This window comes from Prionailurus bengalensis, chromosome A1, assembly GCF_016509475.1.
Source record: "Prionailurus bengalensis isolate Pbe53 chromosome A1, Fcat_Pben_1.1_paternal_pri, whole genome shotgun sequence".
In the NCBI taxonomy this organism is placed as follows: Eukaryota; Metazoa; Chordata; class Mammalia; order Carnivora; family Felidae; genus Prionailurus; species Prionailurus bengalensis.
This window is the reverse complement of record NC_057343.1, coordinates 27,804,507-27,828,408: the sequence shown is the minus strand read 5'-3', so window position 1 is coordinate 27,828,408 and position 23,902 is coordinate 27,804,507. Positions and strand designations below refer to the sequence as shown.

At 40.9% G+C, this 23,902-nt stretch overlaps 1 protein-coding gene across 3 annotated transcripts in view; it reads right to left on the bottom strand.

Moving 5' to 3' along the window:
* Positions 1-23,902, bottom strand: part of EPSTI1 (epithelial stromal interaction 1) — a 99,604-nt gene that overhangs the window by 27,474 nt on the left and 48,228 nt on the right. Inside the window, exons 7-9 of one of the 3 annotated variants that reach the window (XM_043579458.1) lie at positions 19,633-19,726; positions 11,793-11,825; positions 9,067-9,150 (exon numbers count right to left, since the gene is read on the bottom strand). In XM_043579458.1, coding sequence (XP_043435393.1) covers positions 9,067-9,150; positions 11,793-11,825; positions 19,633-19,726 — 211 coding nt within the window. The remainder of the gene's footprint in view (positions 1-9,066; positions 9,151-11,792; positions 11,826-19,632; positions 19,727-23,902) is intronic. The other 2 variants (XM_043579467.1, XM_043579475.1) reach the window with 2 other exon arrangements.

Sequence of the window (23,902 nt, the reverse complement as noted above, 5' to 3'; positions counted from 1 at the left end):
CATGCTATAACTGAGCTGCAATCTCCATGGATGCTGCAGCAGCAAGGATGGATAAGGCAGAGCAGCAAATCAGTGATATAGAGGACAAACTCATGGAGAACAATAAAGCAGAAAAAAAGAGGGAGACTAAGGCAAAACAGCATGATTTAAGAATTAGAGAAATCAGTGACATTAAAAAGGAACAACATCAGAATCATAGGAGCCCCAGAAAATGAAGAGAGAGAAAAAGGGGTAGAAGGGAAAATCATACAGGAAAATTTTCCTAACCTGGGTAAAGACACAGACATCAAAATCTAGGAAGCACAGAGGACTCCCATTAGATCCAACAAAAACCAAACATCAACAGGCATATCACTGGCAAATTCACAAAATACTCAGTCAAGGAAAGAATCATGAAAGCAGCAAGGGAAAAACAGTCCTTAACCTACAAGGGAAGACAGATGAGGTTCAGAGCAGGCCTATCCACAGAAACCTGGCAGGCCAGAAAGGAGTGGCAGGATATACTCAAATGTGCTGAATCAGAAAAATATGCAGCCAAGAATTCTTTACCCAGCAAGGCTGTCATTCAAAATAGAGGGGGAGATTAAATGTTTCCCAGACAGACAAAAATTAAAGGAGTTCAGGGGCGCCTGGGTGGCGCAGTCGGTTAAGCGTCCGACTTCAGCCAGGTCACGATCTCACGGTCTGTGAGTTCGAGCCCCGCGTCGGGCTCTGGGCTGATGGCTCAGAGCCTGGAGCCTGTTTCTGATTCTGTGTCTCCCTCTCTCTCTGCCCCTCCCCCATTCATGCTCTGTCTCTCTCTGTCCCAAAAATAAATTAAAAACGTTGAAAAAAATTAAAAAAAAAAATTAAAGGAGTTCATAGCCACTAAACCAGCCCTGCAAGAGATGTTAAGGGGGACTCTCTGAAGGGAGAAAAGACTGGGGGGGGGGACGGTGGGAAGCAACAAAGACTAGAAAGGACCAGAGACCACCACCAGAAACTCCAACTCTACAGGCAACATAATGGCAATAAATTCATATCTTTCAGTACTCACTCTAAATGTCAATGGACTAAATGTTCCAATCAAAAGACACAGGGTAACAGAATGGATAAGGAAACAAGATCCATTTATGTGCTGTTTACAAGAGACCCACTTTAGACCTAAAGACACTTTCAGATTGAAAGTAAGGGGATGGAGAACCATCTATCATGCTAATGGTCACCAAAAGAAAGCCAGACTAGCCATACTTATATCAGACAATCTAGACTTTAAAATAAAGACTGTAAAAAGAGATGAAGAAGGGCATTATATCATAATTAAGGGGTCTATCCTCCAAGAAGACCTAACAATTATAAACATTTATGCTCCAAATGTGAAAGCACCCAAATATATAATTAATCACAAACATAAAGAAATCATTGATAATAATACCATCATAGTAGGGGACTTCAACACCCCACTTACAACAATGGACAGATCATCTAAACAGAAAATCAACAAGGAAACAATGGCTTTGAATGACACACTGGGCAGGATGGACTTAACAGATATATTCAGAACTCTTCTTCCTAAAGCAGTGGAAGCAGCACATTCTTCTCCAGTGCCCTTGGAACATTCTCCAGAATAGATCACATACTGGGACACAAAGCAGCCCTCAACAAGTACAAAAAGATTGAGATCATACCATGCATATTTTCAGACCACAATGCTACGAAACTCAAAATCAACCACAAGAAAAAGTGTGGAAAGGTAACAAATACTTGACAACTAAAGACCAACCTACTAAGAAATGAATGGTCTAACCAAGAAGTTAAAGAAGAAATTAAAAAGTACACAGACCCAATTAAAATGATAACACCACAGCCCAAAACCTCTGGGACACAGCAAAGGCAGTTATAAGAGGGAAGTTTACAGCAATCCAGGCCTTCCTACAGAAGGAAGAAAGGTCACAGATACACAACTAACCTTACACCTTAAAAAGCTGGAAAAAGATTAGCAAATAAAACCCAAAACCAGCAGAAGACAGGAAATAATAAAGATCAGAGTAGAAATCAATGCTACCAAAACCAAAAAAAAAAAAACAAAAAAACAAAAAAAAAAACAAAAAAAACATGATAGACCATATCAATTAAAACCAGGAGCTGGTTCTTTCAAAGAATTAACCAAATTGATAAACCCCTAGCCAGTTTGATCAGAAAGAAAAAGGAAAGGACCCTAATAAATAAAAAGCAAGATTTAAAGAGGAGAGATCACAGCCAACACAGCAGAAATACAAACAATAACAAGAGAATATTATGAGCAATTATATGCCAATAAAATGGACAATCTGGAAGAAATGGACAAATTCCTAGAAACGTATACACTACCAAAACTGAAACAGGAAGAAATAGAAAATTTGAACAGACCCATAACCAGTAAGGAAATCAAATTAGTAATCAAAAATCTGCCAAAAAACAAGAGTCCAGGGCCAGATGGCTTTCCAGGGGAATTCTACCAAACATTTAAAAAAGACTTAATACCTATTCTCTTGAAGCTGTTCCAAAAATTAGAAATGAAAGGAAAACTTCCAAACTCTTTCTATGAAGCCAGCATTACCTTGATTCCAAAACCAGACAAAGACCCCACTAAAAAGGAGAACTATAGACTAATTTTCCTGATGAACATGGATGCAAAAACCCTCAACAAGATACTAGCCAACTGCATTCAACAATACATTAAAAAAATTATTCACCATGACCAAGTGGAATTTATACCTGGGATGCAGGGCTGGTTCAATATCCGCAAAACAATTACTGTGATTCATCACATCAATAAAAGAAAGGACAAGAACCACATGATCCTCTCAATAGATGCAGAGAAAGCATTTGACAAAATACAGCATCCTTTCTTGATACAAATCCTCAAGAAAGTAGGGATAGAAGGACCATACCTCGAGATCATAAAAGCCAAATATGGAAGACCCACTGCTAATACCATCCTCAATGGGGAAAAACTAAGAGCTTAAGGTCTCAGTTCCATAAGGTCAGGAACAAGACAGAGATGCCCACTCTTACCACTGTTATTCAACATAGTTTTGGAAGCCTTGGCCTCAGCAATCAGACAACACAAAGAAATAAAAGGCATCCAAATCGGCCAGGAGGAGGTCAAACTTTCACTCTTTGCAGATGACATGATACTCAATATGAAAAACCCAAAAGATTTCACCAAAAAACTGCTAGAACTGATCCATTAATTCAGCAAAGTTTCAGGATATAAAATCAATGCACAAAAATCTGTTGCATTCCTATACACCATTAATGCAGCAACAGAAAGAGAAACCAAGGAATTGATCCCATTTACAATTGCACCAAAACCCACAAAATATCTAGGAATAAATCTAACCAAAGAGGTGAAAAATCTACACACTAAAAACTATAGAAAGCTTATGAAAGAAATTGAAGAAGACACACACACACACACAAAAGGAAAAATATTCCATGCTCCTGGATAGGAAGAACAAATATTGTTAAAATGTCAATACTACCCAAAGCAATCTACATATTCAATGCAATCCCTATCAAAATAACACCAGCATTCTTCACAGAGCTAGTACAAACAATCCTAAAATTTGTATGGAACCAGAAAAGACCCTGAATAGCCAAAGAAGTCTTGAAAAAGAAAACCAAAGCTGGAGGTGTCACAATCCCGGACTTCAAACTGTATTACAAAGCTGTAATCATCAAGACAGTATTGTACTGGCACAAAAACAGACACTCAGGTCAATGGAACAGAACAGAGAACCCAGAAATGGACCCACAAACGTATAGCCAACTTATCTTTGACAAAGCAGGAAAGAATATCCAATGGAATAAAGACAGTCTCTTCAGCAAGTGGTGCTGGGAAAACTGGACAGCGACATAGAAGAATGAACCTGGGCCACTTTCTTACACCATACACAAAAATAAACTCAAAATGGATGAAAGACCTAAATGTAAGATAGGAATCCATCAAAATCCTCGAGGAGAAACCAGGCAAAAACCTTTGACCCTGGCTGCAGCAACTTCTTATTCAATATGTCTCCAGAGGCAAGGGGAACCAAAGCAAAAATGAACTACTGGGGCCTCATCAAAATTAAAAGCTTCCACAAAGCCAAGGAAGCAATCAGCAAAACTAAAAGGCAACTGACAGAATGGGAGAAGATATTTGCAAAGGACATATCAGATAAAGGGTTAGTATCCAAAATCTATAGAGAAGTTATTAAACTCAACACCCAAAAGACAAATAATCCAGCGAAGAAATGGGCAAAAGACATGAATAGACACTTCTCCAAAGAAGACATCCAGATGGCCAACCGACACATGAAAAAATGCTCAACATCACTCATCATCAGGGAAATACAAATCAAAACCACAATGAGATACCACCTAACACCTGTCAGAATGGCTAACATTAACAAGTCAGGCAACAACAGATGTTGGGGAGGATGCGGAAAAAGAGGATCTCTTTTGCACTGCTGGTGGCAATGCAGGCTGGTGCAGTCACTCTGGAAAACAGTATGGAGTTTCCTCAAAAAATTAAAAATAGAACCACCCTATGACCCAGCAATTGCACTACAAGGTATTTATCCAAGGGATACAGGTATGCTGTTTCGAAGGGGCACATACACCTCAATGTTTATAGCAGAAATATCAACAATAGCCAAGGTATGGAAAGAGCCCAAATATCCATCAATGTATGAATGGATAAAGAAGATGTGGTGTGTGTGTGTGTGTGTGTGTGTGTGTGTGTGTGTGTGTGTAGTATTATTTGGCAATCAAAAAGAATGAAATCTTGCCATTTGCAACTACGTGGATGGAACTAGAAGGTATTATGCTAAGAGAAATTAGTCAGAAAAGGACAAATATCATATGACTTCACTCATATGAGGACTTTAAGATACAAAACAGATGAACATAAGGGACGGGAAGCAAAAATAATATAAAAACAGGGAGGAAGACAAGATAAGAGACTCTTAGAGAACAAACAGAGGGTTGCTGGAGGGGTTGTGTGTGGGGGGGAGTGGGCTAAATGGGTAATGGGCTTAAGGAATCTACTCCTGAAATCATTGTTGCACCATGTGCTAACTAACTTGGATGTAAATTATAAAAAATAAATAAATTATAGAAAGTAAAAAATAAAATAATAAAAACACTGAAATTTCTTACTACTGGGGAAGGGAGCCAGGGGAAAGGAAAGAGGAGAGGAAAGAAAAGAGGAAAGGTAAATAAATGGAACAGAGGAAATTCAAAGAGTCAAAAAAAAAAAATAAAGAACAGAAAACAAGAAAATATAGCTACAAAGTAAATTATGTACCAAGAATATGTGCAAAAGCACTAGTAATCACAATAAATGAGAATATACTAAATTAAAAGAGACTATGATACTGGGTAAAAAGAAAATCAGCCACCTTTTATCACTAGAAATATAATTTAAACCAAATGACACAGAGAGGTTCAAATTAAGTGATAGAAAAAGATATCGCCAAATTCTAACAAAAAAGCTAGCAGAGAAAATAGTAGAATCGGACAAAATAAAAAGACAAAAAAAGAAATAAAGCTGAAAATCACCGAATAGGAAGACTGGTCCATTTCATATTGAAAAAAATCTGAACTAAATGACAGGTTTCCTGTAAGTCTCATTGATTGGAACTATTTCCTATGTCCATAGCTGAACCAATCACACTGAGGAGAATGGAACTCCCAGGAGCAGTTAGATCCTTTGGGATTGGATCCCTGGAACCAGGAAGTGCCTGCCTTCTCTGAAACATGGCCCATGCCAAGTAAAATGTATACTGAGGAAAAAAAATCAGTGTTTTAAGAGAAAGGCAGGCAATCGATAGCATTCAATACATCACCCTGAAGTTATCACAACACACAATATATCCCTTCACAGCATTAATTACTACAAAGTGATTGATCACTATAAATTTAAAAATATAGTGTTTTATTTCTCTGTCTCCTTTTAATTGTCTATCTCCTCCATTAAAAAGTAAACTTTGGGAGGTTAGGGTTCTGGTCTATCCTGCTCTAGCACCTTACAAAAGACTCCAAATATAATAGGAGCTCAATACATGTTTGTTGATTGGCTGGCTGGCTGGCTGGCTGAATACTGGGATAGATTACTCTGAGGTAGATGCACCAGAGTAATAGAGTGAAAAAAAAGCCAGAAAAGGAAAGCTTTAAAGTGGTATTAAATACTGTTACAGAGTTAGAGAGAGAGACAGGGATTGCAAAAGACCACTGAATTGAATGGTCAGAAGGGATTTACCTTTGGAGAGCAGTTTCAGTATGATCATTGCTAAATATAAACCAGAACATAAGGAACAAAGGGCAAAATGGCTAATAAATATGTGATTACAGGAAGATTACCTTTAGTCTTTGTCTTTTTTTTTTCTGGTAGAAACAGAAAAGATAGTATCTCTGAGGATAGCAGAATCAAGGAAGGGGTTATTTTAGAAAGGCAAGAGTAAGTATAACTGTTCACATACACACACACACACACACACACACACACACACACACACAAAGTAGTGAAAAGAGAAGAACATATTGAGTGCATAGGGGGAAAGGGGAATTATAAAAAAATTTCTAGAAGAAACTGAATCAAATGTAAAATACTGAAAGGGTAACCTTAAGGAAGAACCTACTGTTCCCAGAGTAATGAAAGAATATGAAAGAGACACAGAACAAAATAAATGTGCTATCATCTCAACCTAACCTAGATTATTTGCTGATGACTCACTTCATAGCGGGAATTCACTAAATATTTGTTGAATGAATGAAAAGAACAAACACATGAATAGATGTGATGTTATACATGTTTTTTTTCCTGTATCTTCTTACCATAAACATGATCCTTATTTTTTTAAGCTAAATCATTGAAGTGATACGGAATGAGACTCTACCAATCAAATAATGGACATGTGGACATGTAAATAATAGAGTGGAAAAAAGAAGATAAATAAAAATAAGGTAAATACCCTCATATATTTTACTGATGCTGAAAACTCTAATGATGGAATTATGTGTATGTCAAAGTTATTCATTTTACTGAAAGCTACAGTAAGTAAAGGGAAATAATTTATGCAAAAGAAACATACGCTCAGTCAATAACCAGAAAATATGTATGTATCAATATTTGTCTAACTCTAGAAGAAAAACAAGATTAAGAAATAAAAAGCTTAATTCTCACTGTTTAAAATAACTGCTCAACCTGAAAATTAAATCCCAGATCTGATTTTCTAATCTGTTGAGCATTCTCTTTGTGAAATGTTCTACTTTTAATGGTTTTCACGTTCCAAATATGCCCCCAAACTTTATAAAGTGCTATTTAAAATTCACTAGAAGTTATTTTTATATAAATCATATCCTACGCTGACTTCACAACATTCTCCTCAGTATCTAAACACCTCAGGACTTGATATTGACTTCAAAGGTCACAGAAACAGACTAACATTTACATATCCCTTGACAGACATTATTGAAAATACACCACGAGTATATACCAGACTTAGCTTCTATGTGCTAATTACTGCTGACTATTACTATAATATTATTTAATTGTGCTTTCATTATTAGGTCTTTGTCAAAACAAAGATATTAAAAAAACACCAAGGAGGGGCGCCTGGGTGGCGCAGTCGGTTAAGCGTCCGACTTCAGCCAGGTCACGATCTCACGGTCCGTGAGTTCAAGCCTCGCGTCAGGCTCTGGGCTGATGGCTCAGAGCCTGGAGCCTGTTTCTGATTCTGTGTCTCCCTCTCTCTCTGCCCCTCCCCCGTTCATGCTCTGTCTCTCTCTGTCCCAAAAATAAATAAACGTTGAAAAAAAATTAAAAAAAAAAAAACAAAAAAAACCCACCAAGGAATAAAAATGTTTTCTGGCTTCTTCCTTTTTTACATAGTAACTTAATAACTAAATACACAACTTACATTATTATTTCCTTCAATAATTTAATTATTACCTCCTATGCACAAAGCAGTTGAGTGACACAGTCATTTAGACTGCATGCTGGCAGAAACAACAAACAAGGAAGGAGGGACCACTGTTGGAAGGAGGGTAGCACTTAGAAGGGTCAAATTATAGCAGTGACGATACATACAGCCTATTTCATAAAACGATTTTACACACAATTGCTATAATAAATTATGTTGTGCAGCAAAGGCATAAGGAAAATAATTTGAACTGAATCAAGGAAATCAAATGGGAGTTAGGAGTCAAGTTAATTGTACAAATGAAGAAATGGCTTTGAGAGAGATTCTGGACAAAAGGACAGGATTTATCAGCCACCAATATGGCAAATTGGAAAATAATGATGGGGAAGGTAATGGTGTCCAACTAGCTGAATAGTCTATTTTGCTTCTTTAAAGGATCTGGAATGAGGTGGTGCCTTGGAGCTAACCACTGATCATCGTCTGATCCCTTGCTGAGGAGCCACTGGCCCCATCTGAGCAGATGTAGGAAAGGCAGGTAGGACCATCAAGTCACAACATTGAATGTTTTCAGTCAACATACCAGAAGTTTTAGATTCTGACGAGAATTACCCTTTAAGCGCTCTTCTTACGAAGCTCTGCCTTCATTTCCCTGATTTCTGTTGCTCAAAATAATTTGGAATACCTCACAAATTCGTATATATGTGTGGAGTATCTTTTGTTGTATAACAGGTGTATTTTTAGGTGAACATTTAAGCCAGTTTCATAACTTTGTATGGATATCTATTATTCATTATTCTCTGGACATGATTTGTAATTTCAGACATCTTTGGTTTGAAAAAATGGCAGTGACAGTGATTGCATTTTGCAAATCAGAACGTCTCTGCAAACTGCTGGCCTCCCTCCAGCACACATACTAGATGGCAAACCCCATGAGGCTAAGTGTCATGAGAGTTTTGACCCAAAGTTTTGACCACACCCCACCATACTCTTAAAACACACCAAAATCTCACCTTTTATATTTAATGGGTTTTGTCACAATTTTCATATATGTAAGTATTTCTGTTCAGAAAACCTTAAAAATTATCTAGTACTACAAGCAAACAATTAGCAGTGACCAATAAGGTCTTGTGACTACCTTCTGACGTTGTTCCTCCTTCATCTTTTGCAATTTCTTATTTTCTTCTTCCTTTAGAGAATCCTTGTAAGCCCAGCTTCTGGCCTGTGAATGTAGAGGGAAAAAAATCATAGGAAAAAACATCACCACCACAATTTACTAGTCTCCCTACCAGGGGACTGGTTCTAATAACTCAACCTCTGTACTAAGCATACACTAAGCTCTCCATACACACTTGCTTACTGAGTGATTTATGCATATCGTCTGACGATGTCCCTGGGGATATATAAAAAGAAGGCTAGTATAAGCATAATCATCCAGCACATTTTAAAGGATGATCTAAATGTTTGTTTAATTAAGCTTAAAAAAATGTCCCCTCAGAGATAATCAACATGGTTTATTCTTCTAGTGATAAGGATTGAAACAGAGGAAAGTTAAATATGTTTTTCAAGGATATTCCAACTAACTGGCAACAATTCTAACTAGACTCTGGTAAGGAGAGAGCACAGAGATCCAACTGGACTCAGAATAAGCTAACCAAGGAAGAGGAGACTTTACATCACTTACGGCAGTGTCAATGCATTAAACTGCCAGGCATGTTATTTCTATTATTTTATTTAACCTTTAAATTCTATGAAGTAGATATTATCCTCATGTTGTGAATAAGGAAATGGACTTGGATACGTGAAATAACTTGACAAGATCATGAGGCAAAGATGGATCTAAAACTCCTGTTTATCTGACGCTGAAGCCCCAAATCCACTGTTCTCATCCTTGCCTGGAACGTCCTTCCTTCAGCCCTTTGTACTGCTTTGCTGCTCAGCTAAAATGCTGCTGCATCCAACATATAGAGAACTCAAACAATGCCTCACACATGTAGATTCTGGAAGGTGGGCCTTGCCTAGCAAAGCTATATTCTTCTGTGTGTGTGTGTGTATGTGTGTATATGTGTGTGTGTCTGTGTGTGTATAATATATATGTGTATAATATATATATAATATATATAATACATATTATATATGTATTATATATATATATTCCAAGTAGCTGATCAGTTAATATCAGAGATAAGCAATAGAGACAGTGACTTTAGAAGCACTGACATGCCTACTGCTCATTAATGGTACCCTATTAAACAGCTTGTCAACTGGTGACTGATACCATAGAATTCCAGAGATGCATTTCTTTCCAAGTCCGTGCCTCCCTAAGCAGTACCTGAAGCTTATTTTTATTTCTGAGAAGAAAAACAAAGGCTGTTCAGGAACACAGGAGTCATTACTTCTGGCTGAATTAGAGTCTCAAGGGGCGGTCTTAGGAGGACCAGTACACGCAGTAAGGTGTCCTTCAGCCCCACTGACCCACCATGGCGGGGTTTCACACACTGGCAAAGTGACCATGCATTCTGGAATTTATAAGATTCCAAGTAGTTTGTCTGTTCATTTGTCATATGCTTTCTCTGCTCACAGTGATTTGTAGCCCACCCTCTGCGGGCAGCCTGATAAGCTAATACGTAGGAAATTCCACTGTTGTCATAAAACTACCAGCAGGCATCATGGCAGCAGACCACATATTTCAGGCCTAGTTCTTCACACTAATAATCCATAAAGCTTATGAAGGCTGGTTCCCGCCTTTTTCCTTACTATAATTTTTCTCAAGCACTTCTTAATTCATTCCCCCATTTATGTCACTGTAAAAACCCATATTCCATCAAATAATAGGCACTTGCCAGAAAGAGGGGAGGCTTTCGGAATGGGATCATCTACAGCACTACCAACTGGAATGTTGGAACTCCAGCTGTGTTCAGAAAGTCCTCACACATTCAAACCCTGCTTCATGGGACAGACAAACATATCCTCGGATTTTCTCTTATCTAAGTCCTAAACACAGGAGGACTGTGATAAGACACTGAAAGCAGAGAGTGGTTCTCCAGTGACCTCTTCACTTTACACTAGAGAGAGCTAGTCTTTGCCACAAATACTCCATATACGACCTCAAAGAGGAAAATGGACCAGGGGACACAACTTCTGCTCAAGAGATTAAAAGCAGTAGGGGGCGCCTGGGTGGCGCAGTCGGTTAAGCGTCCGACTTTAGCCAGGTCACGATCTCGCGGTCCGTGAGTTCGAGCCCCGCGTCGGGCTCTGGGCTGATGACTCGGAGCCTGGAGCCTGTTTCCGATTCTGTGTCTCCCTCTCTCTCTGCCCCTCCCCCGTTCATGCTCTGTCTCTCTCTGTCCCAAAAATAAATAAACGTTGAAAAAACAAATTAAAAAAAAAAAAGCAGTAGTAAAATACTTGGTGAAAGCAGATGTGATGCCTTAAGTGAGAACCTAAATTCTATTTGCATACCTTCCTTTTAAACTTAACCACTTAGGGACCCCTGCGTGGCTCAGTCAGTTGAGCATCTGATTTCCGCTCAGGTCATGATCTCACAGTTCGCGGGTTCGAGCCCTGTGTCAGGCTCTGTGCTGACAGCTCGGAGCCTGGAGCCTGCTTCGGATTCTGTGTCTCCCTCTTGCTCTGACCCTCCCCTGCTCGCACTCTGTCTCTCAAAGATGAATAAACGAAATGAATGAAAAAATTAAAAACAAAAAATTTAACCACTTAATTGGTCTTTTATCAGAATATGGGTGCTAGTTTTTGACTCAGAAGAAAAAAGGGGGGATTAGACACAAAATGTCATTTAAAAGGGCAGTCACATGGCACATCAACTATGAAGAGTTCAAAGTTACTTGCTATCTTAAGGCTTACCGAGGTAGGATTCCCAGGCAGGACAGGAAGTTTCTGCTCAAAAATAACAGGGGGGAAAAAACCTTTGATCACTATTTTTCTCAGTTCTAAATCCCAGAAATTTCTGTCATTGTGTTCACGTACACGAAGTATTACTGTACTGAAAACATTGTATTCACTAAGTATTAGTATAATACTAATACTAAATTTTTGTTATTCAATTAAAATACACGTTTTTACTTGCTTTACCCCAAAAGCTATGCTTATAATACGTCCAGTCAACAAGTAACATTTAAGCCTCTATGTGCAGGCACTGTCATAAGACATGATATCTCAGACAGCAAGTCACTAATAGCCTAGTGTGGAAGCCTGATGTGAGGACTGAGGATTGAAGCACAGCGTGATGGGTATTATGACAGAAGAAGCTAAAAAGGACATTTAATTAAACTGGATCAAGAACACCTCCTCAAAGTGGGTGACACTTTGTGTTTTAAAGTGGGTGAGTTGTGTTTTAAAGAGTGAATAGGAAACAGACTAAGCGGGGGGGGGGGGGGGGCGCGGGCAGTGTGTGAACAAAGGAAAAATAGCATTGCAGTAGTTAGTTAAGGGTTGCCGTGAAGTACCACAGTCCAGGAGGCTTAAAAAACAGAAATTTATCGTCTCGCAGTTCTAGAGGCTTGGAGTCCAAAATCAAGGTATCTGTGCTGTTGGTTCCTGCTGAGGGCTGTGAGGAAAGGGTCTAGCCTCTCTCCTTGGCATGTAGATGGCCACCTTCTCCCTGTATCTTCACATCATCTTCCCTCTGTCCCAAATTTCCCCTTTTTATAAAGACATCTTTCCTGTTGGATTACAGCCCCCTTCTAATGACCTCATTAGAGGTTGATTACCTCTATAAAGACCCAATCTCCTAGAAAGGTCACATTCTGAGGTAGTGAGGGTTAGGACTTCAACATATGAATTCTGAGATGGCCTGGGAGATCACAGTTCAATCCCTGACAAACATGAAGTCCCCACTTCAAGACGGTGGAGTAAAAATGTTTCTGCACCATCCTTCTCTCAAAAATTACGCTAAATTTGGGGCGCCTGGGTGGCTCAGTCGGTTAAGCGTCTGACTTCAGCTCAGGTCATCATGATCTCACGGTTCGTGAGTTCAAGCCCTGCGTCGGGCTCTATGCTGACAGCTCAGAGCCTGGAACCTACTTCAGATTCTGTTTCTCCCTCTCTCTCTGCCCCCCTTCTCAAAAATAAACATTAAAAAATTTTTTAATTATGCTAAACGGAAGAGAAAATGAAACAAGCTCTACATCCAGAAACCAAGAGACATCTGCATTCTCAGACAAAAATCTATGAAGACAAAGTAGATGAAGAAATGGTAAGTGACTAAGAGGAAAAGAGCAAAACAGAAGGTGTTCTGGTAGGGATGTAGGATACCCACAAGAAGCCAATATTCTCCACAGAGCAACATGAGGGCCCAAGACACGCATGTAACAGCTATCAAGGATGGCAGATGGATGATAGGAAAGTACCTACGCCAGCTCCCACCCTGAGAATTCAGGCGCTAATTCTCCCAACCCAGACAGTAAATCAGAAGTGTATTCTCTGGATAAACTAAGTCGGACACACCTAGCACAGAAGGTCACAGTGGTTAAACCCAGGTTGAGAATGAAAGGCCTGTATAAAATGCTGCATACTAAGTGGTGAGCCTCTGGGCCCCCTTCTCTGAAGTCGTCTTCTGCTCCCCGCACGGTTCCTTCCGAGAGCTAGAAGGGGATATTGCATCCATGAAACAAAAACAGGTTGCTATGTTTTACGAAGCAACAGAAAAAAAAGAAGTTCTTGGAAAATCAAAAGATCTTCCCTCCCCTCCCAAAAATGTGACCAGTAAAATATTTAGGAGATACTCAAGAAAATGTGTGAGAAAACAGAAAAAAATATACATGTATGTATACACACACACACACACACACACACACACACACACACGTCTCCACCCCAGTTCCTGGAACACAGCTCCTCAAACTTTTGTGATTTCCTAAGCTATCAGGGCAGTAGGAGCATCTTTCGTTCGAATGAGGCTCACTGGGTGGGCTCCTGAATGGGGACTGGTCACCAGAAAGACTAAGCCACAATTAGAAGCTTGGAATTTCCAGACCCAACCATCCCCTCCAATCCTCCAGAGAGGGGAAAGGGGATGGATATGGAGTCAATAATTGATCTTGCCTGTGTGAAGAGGCCTTCACAAAATCCCCAAAGTACTTGAGGGTGGGGAATTTCCAGGTAAGTGAATACATTCACACTGCGAGGGTCACCATATCCCAACTCACAGGGACAGAAGCGCCTGCATTCAGGACACTCCCAGACCTTGCTCTACGTATCTCTTCATCTTGCTGTTCATTTGTATCCTTTATCATATCCTCTAGTAAACTGGTAAATGTAAAAGTTTCCCCAAGTTCTGTGAGTCACTCTAGCAAATTAAGGGAACCCAGGAGGGGGTCATGGGAACCCCCAATTTGTAGCCATATTAGACAGAAGTTGTGGGTCACCTGGGGACCTACTACGTGCAATTTGGCATCTTAAGGGGAGGGCAGGGTTGCGGGTTCCTTTACCTTGGGAACCTCCAGATAGACAGTGTCAGAACTGAATTAAATTGTAGGATCCCCAGCTGGTGTCACAGAATTACTCGGGGTAAAGCAAGTCGCCCCACATCTGTTGTCAGAAGTGTGCATGTGGTAGTCACGTGAGAGGAAAGGAGACACTCAGTGGGGAAAGGACTGGGTTTTTTTTTTTTTTCTAACCCAATATGCCAAGAAGTAGAAAAAAATGTCAGAGATAAATTAAAGGAGAAAAAAATTTTTTTTTTCACAAAAATGAAGATAAATCCAGGAGGCCTAGGATTTCAGTAAGAATTCCTTAGAGAAAATGAAGAGAAATAAATCAAAGAAATAACACAAGAAAATCACCTAGAACTAGAAATGAGTTTCCAGACTGAAAAGGAATATTAATAACCCTCATACCAAGGCATATCATTGTGAAATTACAGAATACCAGAAAAAAGAAGAAGATACTAAAATATTTCCAGGGGAAGCAAGGAGAAGCCCTTATATATAAGGCCTGAAATTCAGAGGGCCTGGGATTGCTCAAGAACAAATACTCAAAAGTAGACTAGAAAGGCCTCCAAAATTCTGAAGGAAAAGGATTCCCAATTTGGATTACTTACCAGCAAATTACAAGCTAAGTGTGTGGGCTGAATAAAGATACCTTCAGACACGCAATGACCTGACCATACATCTTCTCCTGGGAAGCTACTAAATAACATGCTCCATCAAAACAAGGAAATAAAACAAGAAAATAGAAGACAGGAGGCCTAGAAATCAGGGGACCCCACACAGGAAAGCAGTAAGAACAATTCCCCAGATGACTTTAAAACAATGATTCGCATCCTAGGCTGCACATTAGAATTACCGGGGGAGCTTTAAAAGCCCTGAAGCCCAGGCCACAATACAGCAGCATCTCTGGGGGTACGACCCAGTCGTCAGTGAATTTTAAAGTCCCCCAGATGATTCCGATGTGTAGAGGAGGTTGAGAACCATTCTGTGAAGGCAAAGTCCCAGAACAACCACTGTGTAGGAGGCCAAATGAACCACCAGCCAGGTTAAGGCAGAAGAGGGATGTTTCCAGAAGGGAAAGAAATCCGAAACTGACAAGTTACCTGACAGACACAAAACGGAAAACTGTATGGAAATCTGTATCAGAGACACTTTGTGGAACGGTCACAAAATCTGAAGGAAGCCAGTCAAACGTTCAGAGGAAACCAAGCAAATGTTAAAGCAAAAATTTTAAGAAGTCCTAACAGAAAGAAACTGTGAAGTATACTAACTGGCTTGGCAGTGAGAAAAAAATTCATGTAGTCATTACAGTAAGAGAAAGCCTGAAATACTGAATAATTAGGGGAATGGAGGGGAAGGGATAAATTAACAAGATCTGAACTTGGTTAGCCAAGCAACAGCAACACCTACATTGAAAGGTACGTGGAGCCACATAACAAAGAAACCGCTTAGGCGAGTGTGGTGGGAGGAATAATGCCCCCCCCCAAAGATGCCCACTTCCCAATCCCTAGAAGCTGTGAATGTCACCTTATCTAGCAAAGGTGACTTTGCAGAAATTGAGGATTCTGAGATGGAAAAGGACCCTGGATGATCCAGGTGGAATCACAAGGGTCCTTGTAAGAGGAAGGCAAGAAAGCCGAAGAGCAGGAAGAAGGCAGCATGAGGAGGAGGGCAGAGGTTGGACGCAGCCACATGCCGGGGGGGCGAGAGTGCCCGCAGCCAAGGAGAGCTAGGAGAGGCAAGGGACAGGTTCCTCTCTAGAGTCTCCTGAAGAAGCCAGCCTTGCTGACACCTTGATTTTACCCCCTTCATACTCATTCCTGACTTCTGACCTCCAGATCTGTAAGACAATACATCTGTGCTGTGTTGAGCCACGAAGTCCTTAGCAATTTGTTACACCAGCGATGGAAAATTTTTTATTGAGCCATAACTGACATGACATTATATTAGTTTCAGGTGTGCAACATAATGATGCAACGTGTCGTGCTGCAAAACGATCACGGCAATAAGTCTAGTTAGTATCCGTCACCACACGTAGTTACAAAAGTGTTTTTCTCGTGACGGACCTTTTAAGATCTCTCTTAGCAACTTCCAAATACGCGGTACGGTATTGTTAACTGTGGCCACAGGCTGTGCATTACATCGCCAGGCCTTATTTTATAAGCAATGGGAAATTAATACACAGAGTTTAAAATACTGGGAGCGGGAGTGAGATTAAAGGAGTGCAAGGGACACAGGCCTTCAAGTGTTGGCTTTTTTTGAAAAAACGTGTGGCACGTGGATAAAAATTAAACCATCCGCACGAGGAGTTCCAAGCAGAAGTGAGAGGAAATGGCTGGAAAGGCACAAGCTATAGAGCAGCGCTCCGCAGACATTAATGTGTGCACAAGTCGCCCCAGACCGTGTTAAAATTCAGCTTCATATTCAGGACTGGAGTGGCGCCTGAGCTTCATCTACACCCTTCGAGGCTCCCGGGTGAGGCCCACGCTACTGGTCCATGGACCCTACTTAGAGTAGCCAAGACCTAGATTCTACGTACAGAAAGGAGTCGTGAGGGAAGGGAGGAAGGCAGAGGGCAGAAAGGGCTCTGTGCTCAAGCTAAGGCATTCTGACTTTATCCTTGAAGATACAGGGAGCCACGGGCAGTGGAACAACCGGATGAGATGTTTTTAAACGACTATTCGCTGTAGAGGAGGCGGCAAGAGGCAACAAAGCAGACTGGAAACCATTTAGGGTACAACCAGAAATATTCAATGATTATGATTGAGGAAGGCGGCATATTTTCTGGCACTTCTCACAGGCACACACACGGTACAGAGAACTGTATCAACCCATGTGTAAGTAAACACTGTAAGTATCTTTGGTCTGAAGTTCTCTTACGTATCGCTTAAAGGAATATTCTTGTCGTCTTTTCCACTGATGTAATTATAGAGTATGTATTAAATTCCCAGCTGCCCATGGAAGAGCCACACGTAAATAAATGTAATAAGAACAACTTTCTCTGAAAAGGTACATTATGTGAGAATTAAATTTTTTTTTAAAAACTTGAAAGCTTGTAGCTTATCACACCCCCATAGAAATTCTATACATTGACATTCTATACATTGACCACAGTTAAGGCAAACTACAGGTGTCTTCCTTCCATGTTACAAAAGTGCACTGTAAAGGTGTGTCATTCCTAAAGCATTAGAAATGGTTCTGCAAAGCATTCTCAGAGGAATTCTACACAGATGGATTAGACAGAAGAAGAGTACAATATTGGTAAAAAAAAAAAAGTCACTTATATATTGAACACCAACAAATTATTAATAGTTTGCTGTCAAAATGGGAGCAGCTATTGAATGCAGTTCATAAAGAATCATCCTGGGTCCAATGCTGCTCCATATTTTCTATTAATAGCTCTGAGGATCTTGTGACTAATGCACTAATCAATCCACAGAAAACGCAGTCCTGGGAGACATTACTCATGTTATGGACAACAATATTAAAATTCAGGATGATCTTGTTAACTTGAAGAAACAAACCAAAATCAATAGGTCAGGCACACACAATTCTGCCGGGTGTTTCGTAGGATTCGGGAAGCCTTCAAACAGGGTCAAGACCATCCTGGCAGCCAAGCACCCAGTTGATAAAGTTATCCAATTCCTGTCTTCTCTCCCTCCCTCACGGCCACAGGGTATCTGGACAGACGTCAAGGACTGTCCCTACACAGGATTTAGCTCTCTACCTACAGTTTTCAAGTCTGTCCTTTCATGCCCTGCAGTGAGAGGAGAGAGGACAGATGTGACAGGACCCGTGGCAAATCTTAGACTTTGGAGCACCACCTTAGAAGCGGGGGACGAGGGTGGGGGGAGGAACATTTAAACATTTGTAAGTAAGAGTACAATGAACTTATCCCAAGGAGTGTCATAATAGCTTCTCGACATTTTAAATCATGGTCACTAAAGCGCACACTTTTAAAAACTTAAACCCATCCTTTCTTTCAACTACAACCATTTCCAGAGGCATCCTGAATTGTACTTACTTTGTTGTCCCCAGTTAACCAGTCAATAACCAAGGCCCTGCCAACTTCACCTTTTATTTTTTTTTAATATAATTTATTGTCAAATTGGTTTCCATACAACACCCAGCGCTCACCCAACAGGTGCCCTCCTCAATGCCCATCACCCACTTTCCCCTCTCCCCCAGCCCCCATCTCCCCTTAGTTGGTTCTCAGTCCTTAAGAGTCTCTTATGGTTTGCCTCCCTCCAACTTTTTTTCCCCCTTCCCCTCCCCCATGGTCTTCTGTTAAGTTTCTCAAGATCCACATATGAGTGAAAACATACGGTATCTGCCTTTCCCTGACTGACTTATTTCACTTAGCATAATACCCTCCAGTTCCATCCACGTTGCTGCAAATGGCCAGATTTCATTCTTTCTCGTTGCCAAGTAGTATTCCATTGTATACATAAACCACATCTACTTTAGCCATCCGTCAGTTGATGGACATGTAGGCTCTTTCCATTCACCTTTTAAACGGTTCTCTGACCTGTGCTCTCATCTCCATCCTCCCATCCACTGCCCTATTTCATGTCTTTATCATTCCTTACCTGGACTAATGCAGAGCCTCTCAGAGGCCTCTCTGCCTCTCCATTCCCTCAGAGCCATCCTTCACATGGTTACAAGTATGACCCCACTAAAATACAAAGCTGACTTTGAACCTTCCCTGTTTGAAAATTTTTAGTGCCTTCAGCACGCAAAGAATGAGGTCCAAGATCTCCAATGCAGCATACAAATTTCTGCAGTGGTATTCTGCTGGCTTCCCATGTGAGGTATTTCCGGATGTCTTGATGTCTGGGGGACACCTCTAGCATGTTGTGCCCACATCCTGCAGTACCCACGGCAGCCCATACAATGAACTGTCCCACCCAAATTACAGTCCTTCCAGGCAGAAACTGTATGCACTTGGTAGACCTTACGTAACCTTACGTAAACATAAAATTTGTTGGATAGATAAATGGATGGATGACTGGATGAGATCAAAGGCTTTTCAAAGGGTAGTGTTTAGTCCAGGTGCCCGTAATGTAGATAACCAAGTGCAAGCATTGTTTTATAGCTCAAGGAAGCAACAGCTGACGTTAAGTTTCAGATCAGGTCCATCTGCCTTTAGTTCCAGCCATCTATTATACACAGCTCACTCTGTGCCCGTAGCCTTCATTCACCAAATGCCTCTTTATAAAGTACCAGACAGCAACCCTGCATGGCCTCCCACTTACCCAAGTTGAAGACTGTGAGTCATGAAGAGCCTTTTGACAGGTACTTCTATCTGGCGACTCTGTGTCCAGTCTGCTCAGGAACTCCGCAGTTTTGCTAGCAGGGACACAAACAGGTGTTAGGGCCTTCATAAAAACAGAAATATCATTACTCATCGTGCCTCTGGATACTAGCCAAGACATTCATTGGGTGATGACTTAAAGTGTCCTGGGTAGAACAAAAGGTTAGTGTGAGAACAAGGTCGCGTAGAAAACCAAAATAAAACGCTACCGTAAGACCGCCTTGTTGAAGAACATTCATCTCAAAAGTATAAAATTAGGTTTGTGGCACGTGAAACTGGGATTTCATTTTTATCTCCTTGACATGGAGAGAAATGCTCCCTCAGATTCTACAGTGTGGGGTCCTAACTTCCCGTCTCAGTATTTAAAGCCCGACATTCAGACCGCACGATAGAGCCGTGGCACGTTGGGTCCCCTGTGAGACCGCATTCCACGCTGGTTTCCTGTGGCCCTTCGCCCGCTTTCTCCTCTCGCTGCCCTCATGGCTTTGGCTGCTCTCGGGATACAGGCCCTCCAATCCTGTAACTCTTAACCACATATGGATCGTGGAGCCCCTATGGGATTCTGAAAGCAGTTATAGCCCCTTACACAGACACATGCACACAGACACACCTTCGCATTTGATTTGTACCTTCCATGGAAGGTAAGAAATGCTGCTGGTCCTGGCCTGCATTTCCGACATCTCTTGTTAGCTCAGAAAGATTGGCCGAGAAATAGCCTCAGTTTTAAGAAGGTCTTTGTTTTTCCCTTAAAAACCCCAAACCATCACCCCAATTTCTCCTCTCACCTATGTCAAGCAGAGAACACTAGAATTGTTCCCTAGACCTTATTTCAGTGACTTCCCCATTTGGCCTACCACTGATCTCCGTTTCTTTGTCCTTTCCCCATGTAATTTGTGGGATTTTCCCCCCTTATTTCCGATGCACAACCAAATACTTCATTCATGGAGGCCTAATGCATATTGCACCAGCCTCTTGCAGCCCTCTCACTGCCTGCCTCCTTCCCTCAGTTAGCCCCCTTCTTCCCCCCTGATATTTTAGTCCTCAACTTGTCAAGCACTTAAGATATGGACACCCAAAAACGCATCAATGATCTGGTAAAAATAAATGGTATCCAGTGGAGGAAAATCAAAACAAGGAATTCAAAACTAAACAGGGATGCCAACATCACTTCAAATAATTACTTAGATAGAACATGGCATTTGAACAAGGTCAGAAGCTTGAGCTGGGAAAGGAAGAGCAAAAAGGTAAGCGACGTACATCACCCTGAGAAACATAAGGCTTCGGCACTGGAGACAAACAGCCTCTCCATTTGTCTAGGATTGCTTATCTTGCCCAGAATAGACAAGGAGACTAATGAAGTCTCAGAGCCTGGAAGCTGCCCCACTGTCTGGGGCTTTATGAAGTCATCAGTCAAAAGTGTTAAAAGAAGAGAGTTGCCAGAAGTTTGGATGAGATTTCCGAATATCCTGAGTTCAGACCTAGGAAAAGCGGCGAAAAAGAAACACTGCGATAAACAAGGAAAGAACCTCAGACCAAGTTGACGGGCAGCCCCACGTTGTGTTCTGACAGTGGCTTCTTACCTGCTGGTGCCAAGGACAAAACTGCCTGCAGAGCCAACCACTAGCCATGGCCCTTCTACCAATTATCACTGCCCCACTTATGCCACAGGATTAAATCATAATGACAGGGCCACAGGACTGCCCCAGGAATTCAAGTACGGGTCTGTGGAGCATGTGGATTATTCCCAAAGATGAACCATATTGACAAGCCACGTTCCAAGTTACTAAACTAACTCACTGGTATTTCTCAACTGTTAGTATAGGCCTAGGTATAGAATGTAATTTCCATATATTGACTAAACTGACCTGGGATACTTGTAGGCAATTATGGTCACATTTAATAAAAGTAAAATACAGAAGAACCTTCTTGAGGGCAAAAGGGGGAGAATCTCAGAGTGCCTGGGTGGCTCAGTCGGTGAAGCATCCTACTTCAGCTCAGGTCATGATCTCATGGTCAGTGAGTTCGAGCCCCGCACCGGGCTCTGTGCTGACCGCTCAGAGCCTAGAGCTTGCTTCAGATTCTGTGTCTCCCTCTCTCTCTCTTCCCCCCCCCCCCAGGAGAATCTCCTGGTGGGAAGTCCAACAAGACTGAGAACCCTGACGGGTTCTCCTTTCCCTTGGGAGTTTCTTGCTCTTTGTCATCCCTGTGACTCTGCCACCTGTAGAAGGGATGACCCTCTTTTGTTCATCATTCTGACATAAGCATAAATACAGGACTCCTTCCTTTACTCTCCACAGAGTGGATGAACCAATTAAGTCAGACTTGGTTTAGAAGATTTAGTTCACTCACATCCAACTTAAGATCTTCAAGGGTACTTTGTGTTTGTTGTTAGGGTGATTCCCATAGCTTATCCTAACCTCACTTCAATACAATTCAGATGCAGCAGGGACTGCTAAATGTCCATCAAATTCATGTTCTCTTATTCTAGTGACACAACTTGACTACATACCCTGGCCTCCCTTGCAGTGAAGGTTGGCCACGGGGTTGAGTCTTGACCAATAGACTGTGAAAGGAAGTGATGCACACCCCTTCCAGGACTAATTACAAACTTCTTACACATGCACCTCCATATGTTTTTCTCTTTCTGGCTGGCTGGAGTAAAGACTACCCCCAGCACAAACCCAAAAGTTGTAATATTGAAGGTAGGAGAGCCCATATGGCTTGGTGCCTGAATATCTGAGTGGAGAGGGCCTCCACCCAAACTTGTTCACCCATTCCTTAAATGAGCAAGAAAAAAACAACATAGTATTCAAACTATTCTATATTTTAAAGTCTGTCACAACCCCTATACTACCCTAATAACACAACATAAGAAATATGTACAACACAGCGAAGGAAACAATCAGCAAAACTAAAAGGCAACCGACAGAATGGGAGAAGATATTTGCAAAGGACACATCAGATAAAGGGTTAGTATCCAAAATCTATAAATAACTTATCAAACTCAACACCCAAAAGACAAATAATCCAGTGAAGAAATGGGCAAAAGACATGAATAGACACTTCTCCAAAGAAGACATCCAGATGGCCAACCGACACATGAAAAAAATGCTCCACATCACTCATCATCGGGGAAATACAAGTCAAAACCACAATGAGATACCACCTCACTCCTGTCAGAATGGCTCACATTAACAAGTCAGACAACAACAGATGTTGGGGAGGATGCAGAGGAAAAGGATCTCTTTTGCATTGTTGGTGGGAATGCAAGCTGGTGCAGCCACTCTGGAAAACAGTATGGAGGTTTCTTAAAAAACTAAAATAGAACTACCCTATGACCCAGCAATTGCACTACTAGGTATTTATCCAAGGGATACAAGTATGCTGTTTTGAAGGACACACGCATCCCAATGTTTATAGCAGCACTATCAACAACGGTCAAAGTATGGAAAGAGCCCAAATGTCCATTGATGGATGAATGGATAAGGAAGATGTGGTGTGTGTGTGTATATATATATATATATATATATATATATATACACATATATGTATGCATATATATATATATTATAATACTCCATTGTGTATGTGTGTGTGTATGTGTGTACACACATATATACACACATATACACAATGGAGTATTACCCAGCAATCAAAAAGAATGAAATCTTGCCATTTTCAACTACGTGGATGGTACTGGAGGGTATTGTGCTAAGTGAAATTAGTCAGAGAAAGACAAATATCATGTGATTTCACTCATATGAGGACTTTAAGAGACAAAACAGATGAACATAAGGGAAGGGAAACAAAAATAATATAAAAACAGGGAGGGGGAGAAAACAGAAGAGACTCATAAATATGGAGAACACACTGAGGATTTTGGAGGGGTTGTGGGAGGGGGGGCTGGGCTAAATGGGTAAGGGGCACTAAGGAATCTACTCCTGAAATCATTGTTGCAATATATGCTAATTTGGATGTAAATTAAAAACAAAAAGAAAGAAAAGAAATATGTACAAGAGAATCATTTCTCAATTAAGTGATCAATTCCAAAAGTGTAAGAGGCAGCCAAGAAGAATTGAGGAAGATGAGAAACAAGGATTCTCAAGGATTCAGCTAAGCAGATATTTCAGAACCTTAGTCAGGGAAGGGGAAAGTGGGAAAGGGGCTTCATTCTGGAGCTGTCTTCCTGTTAGGCCTAGGAGCTACCTAGG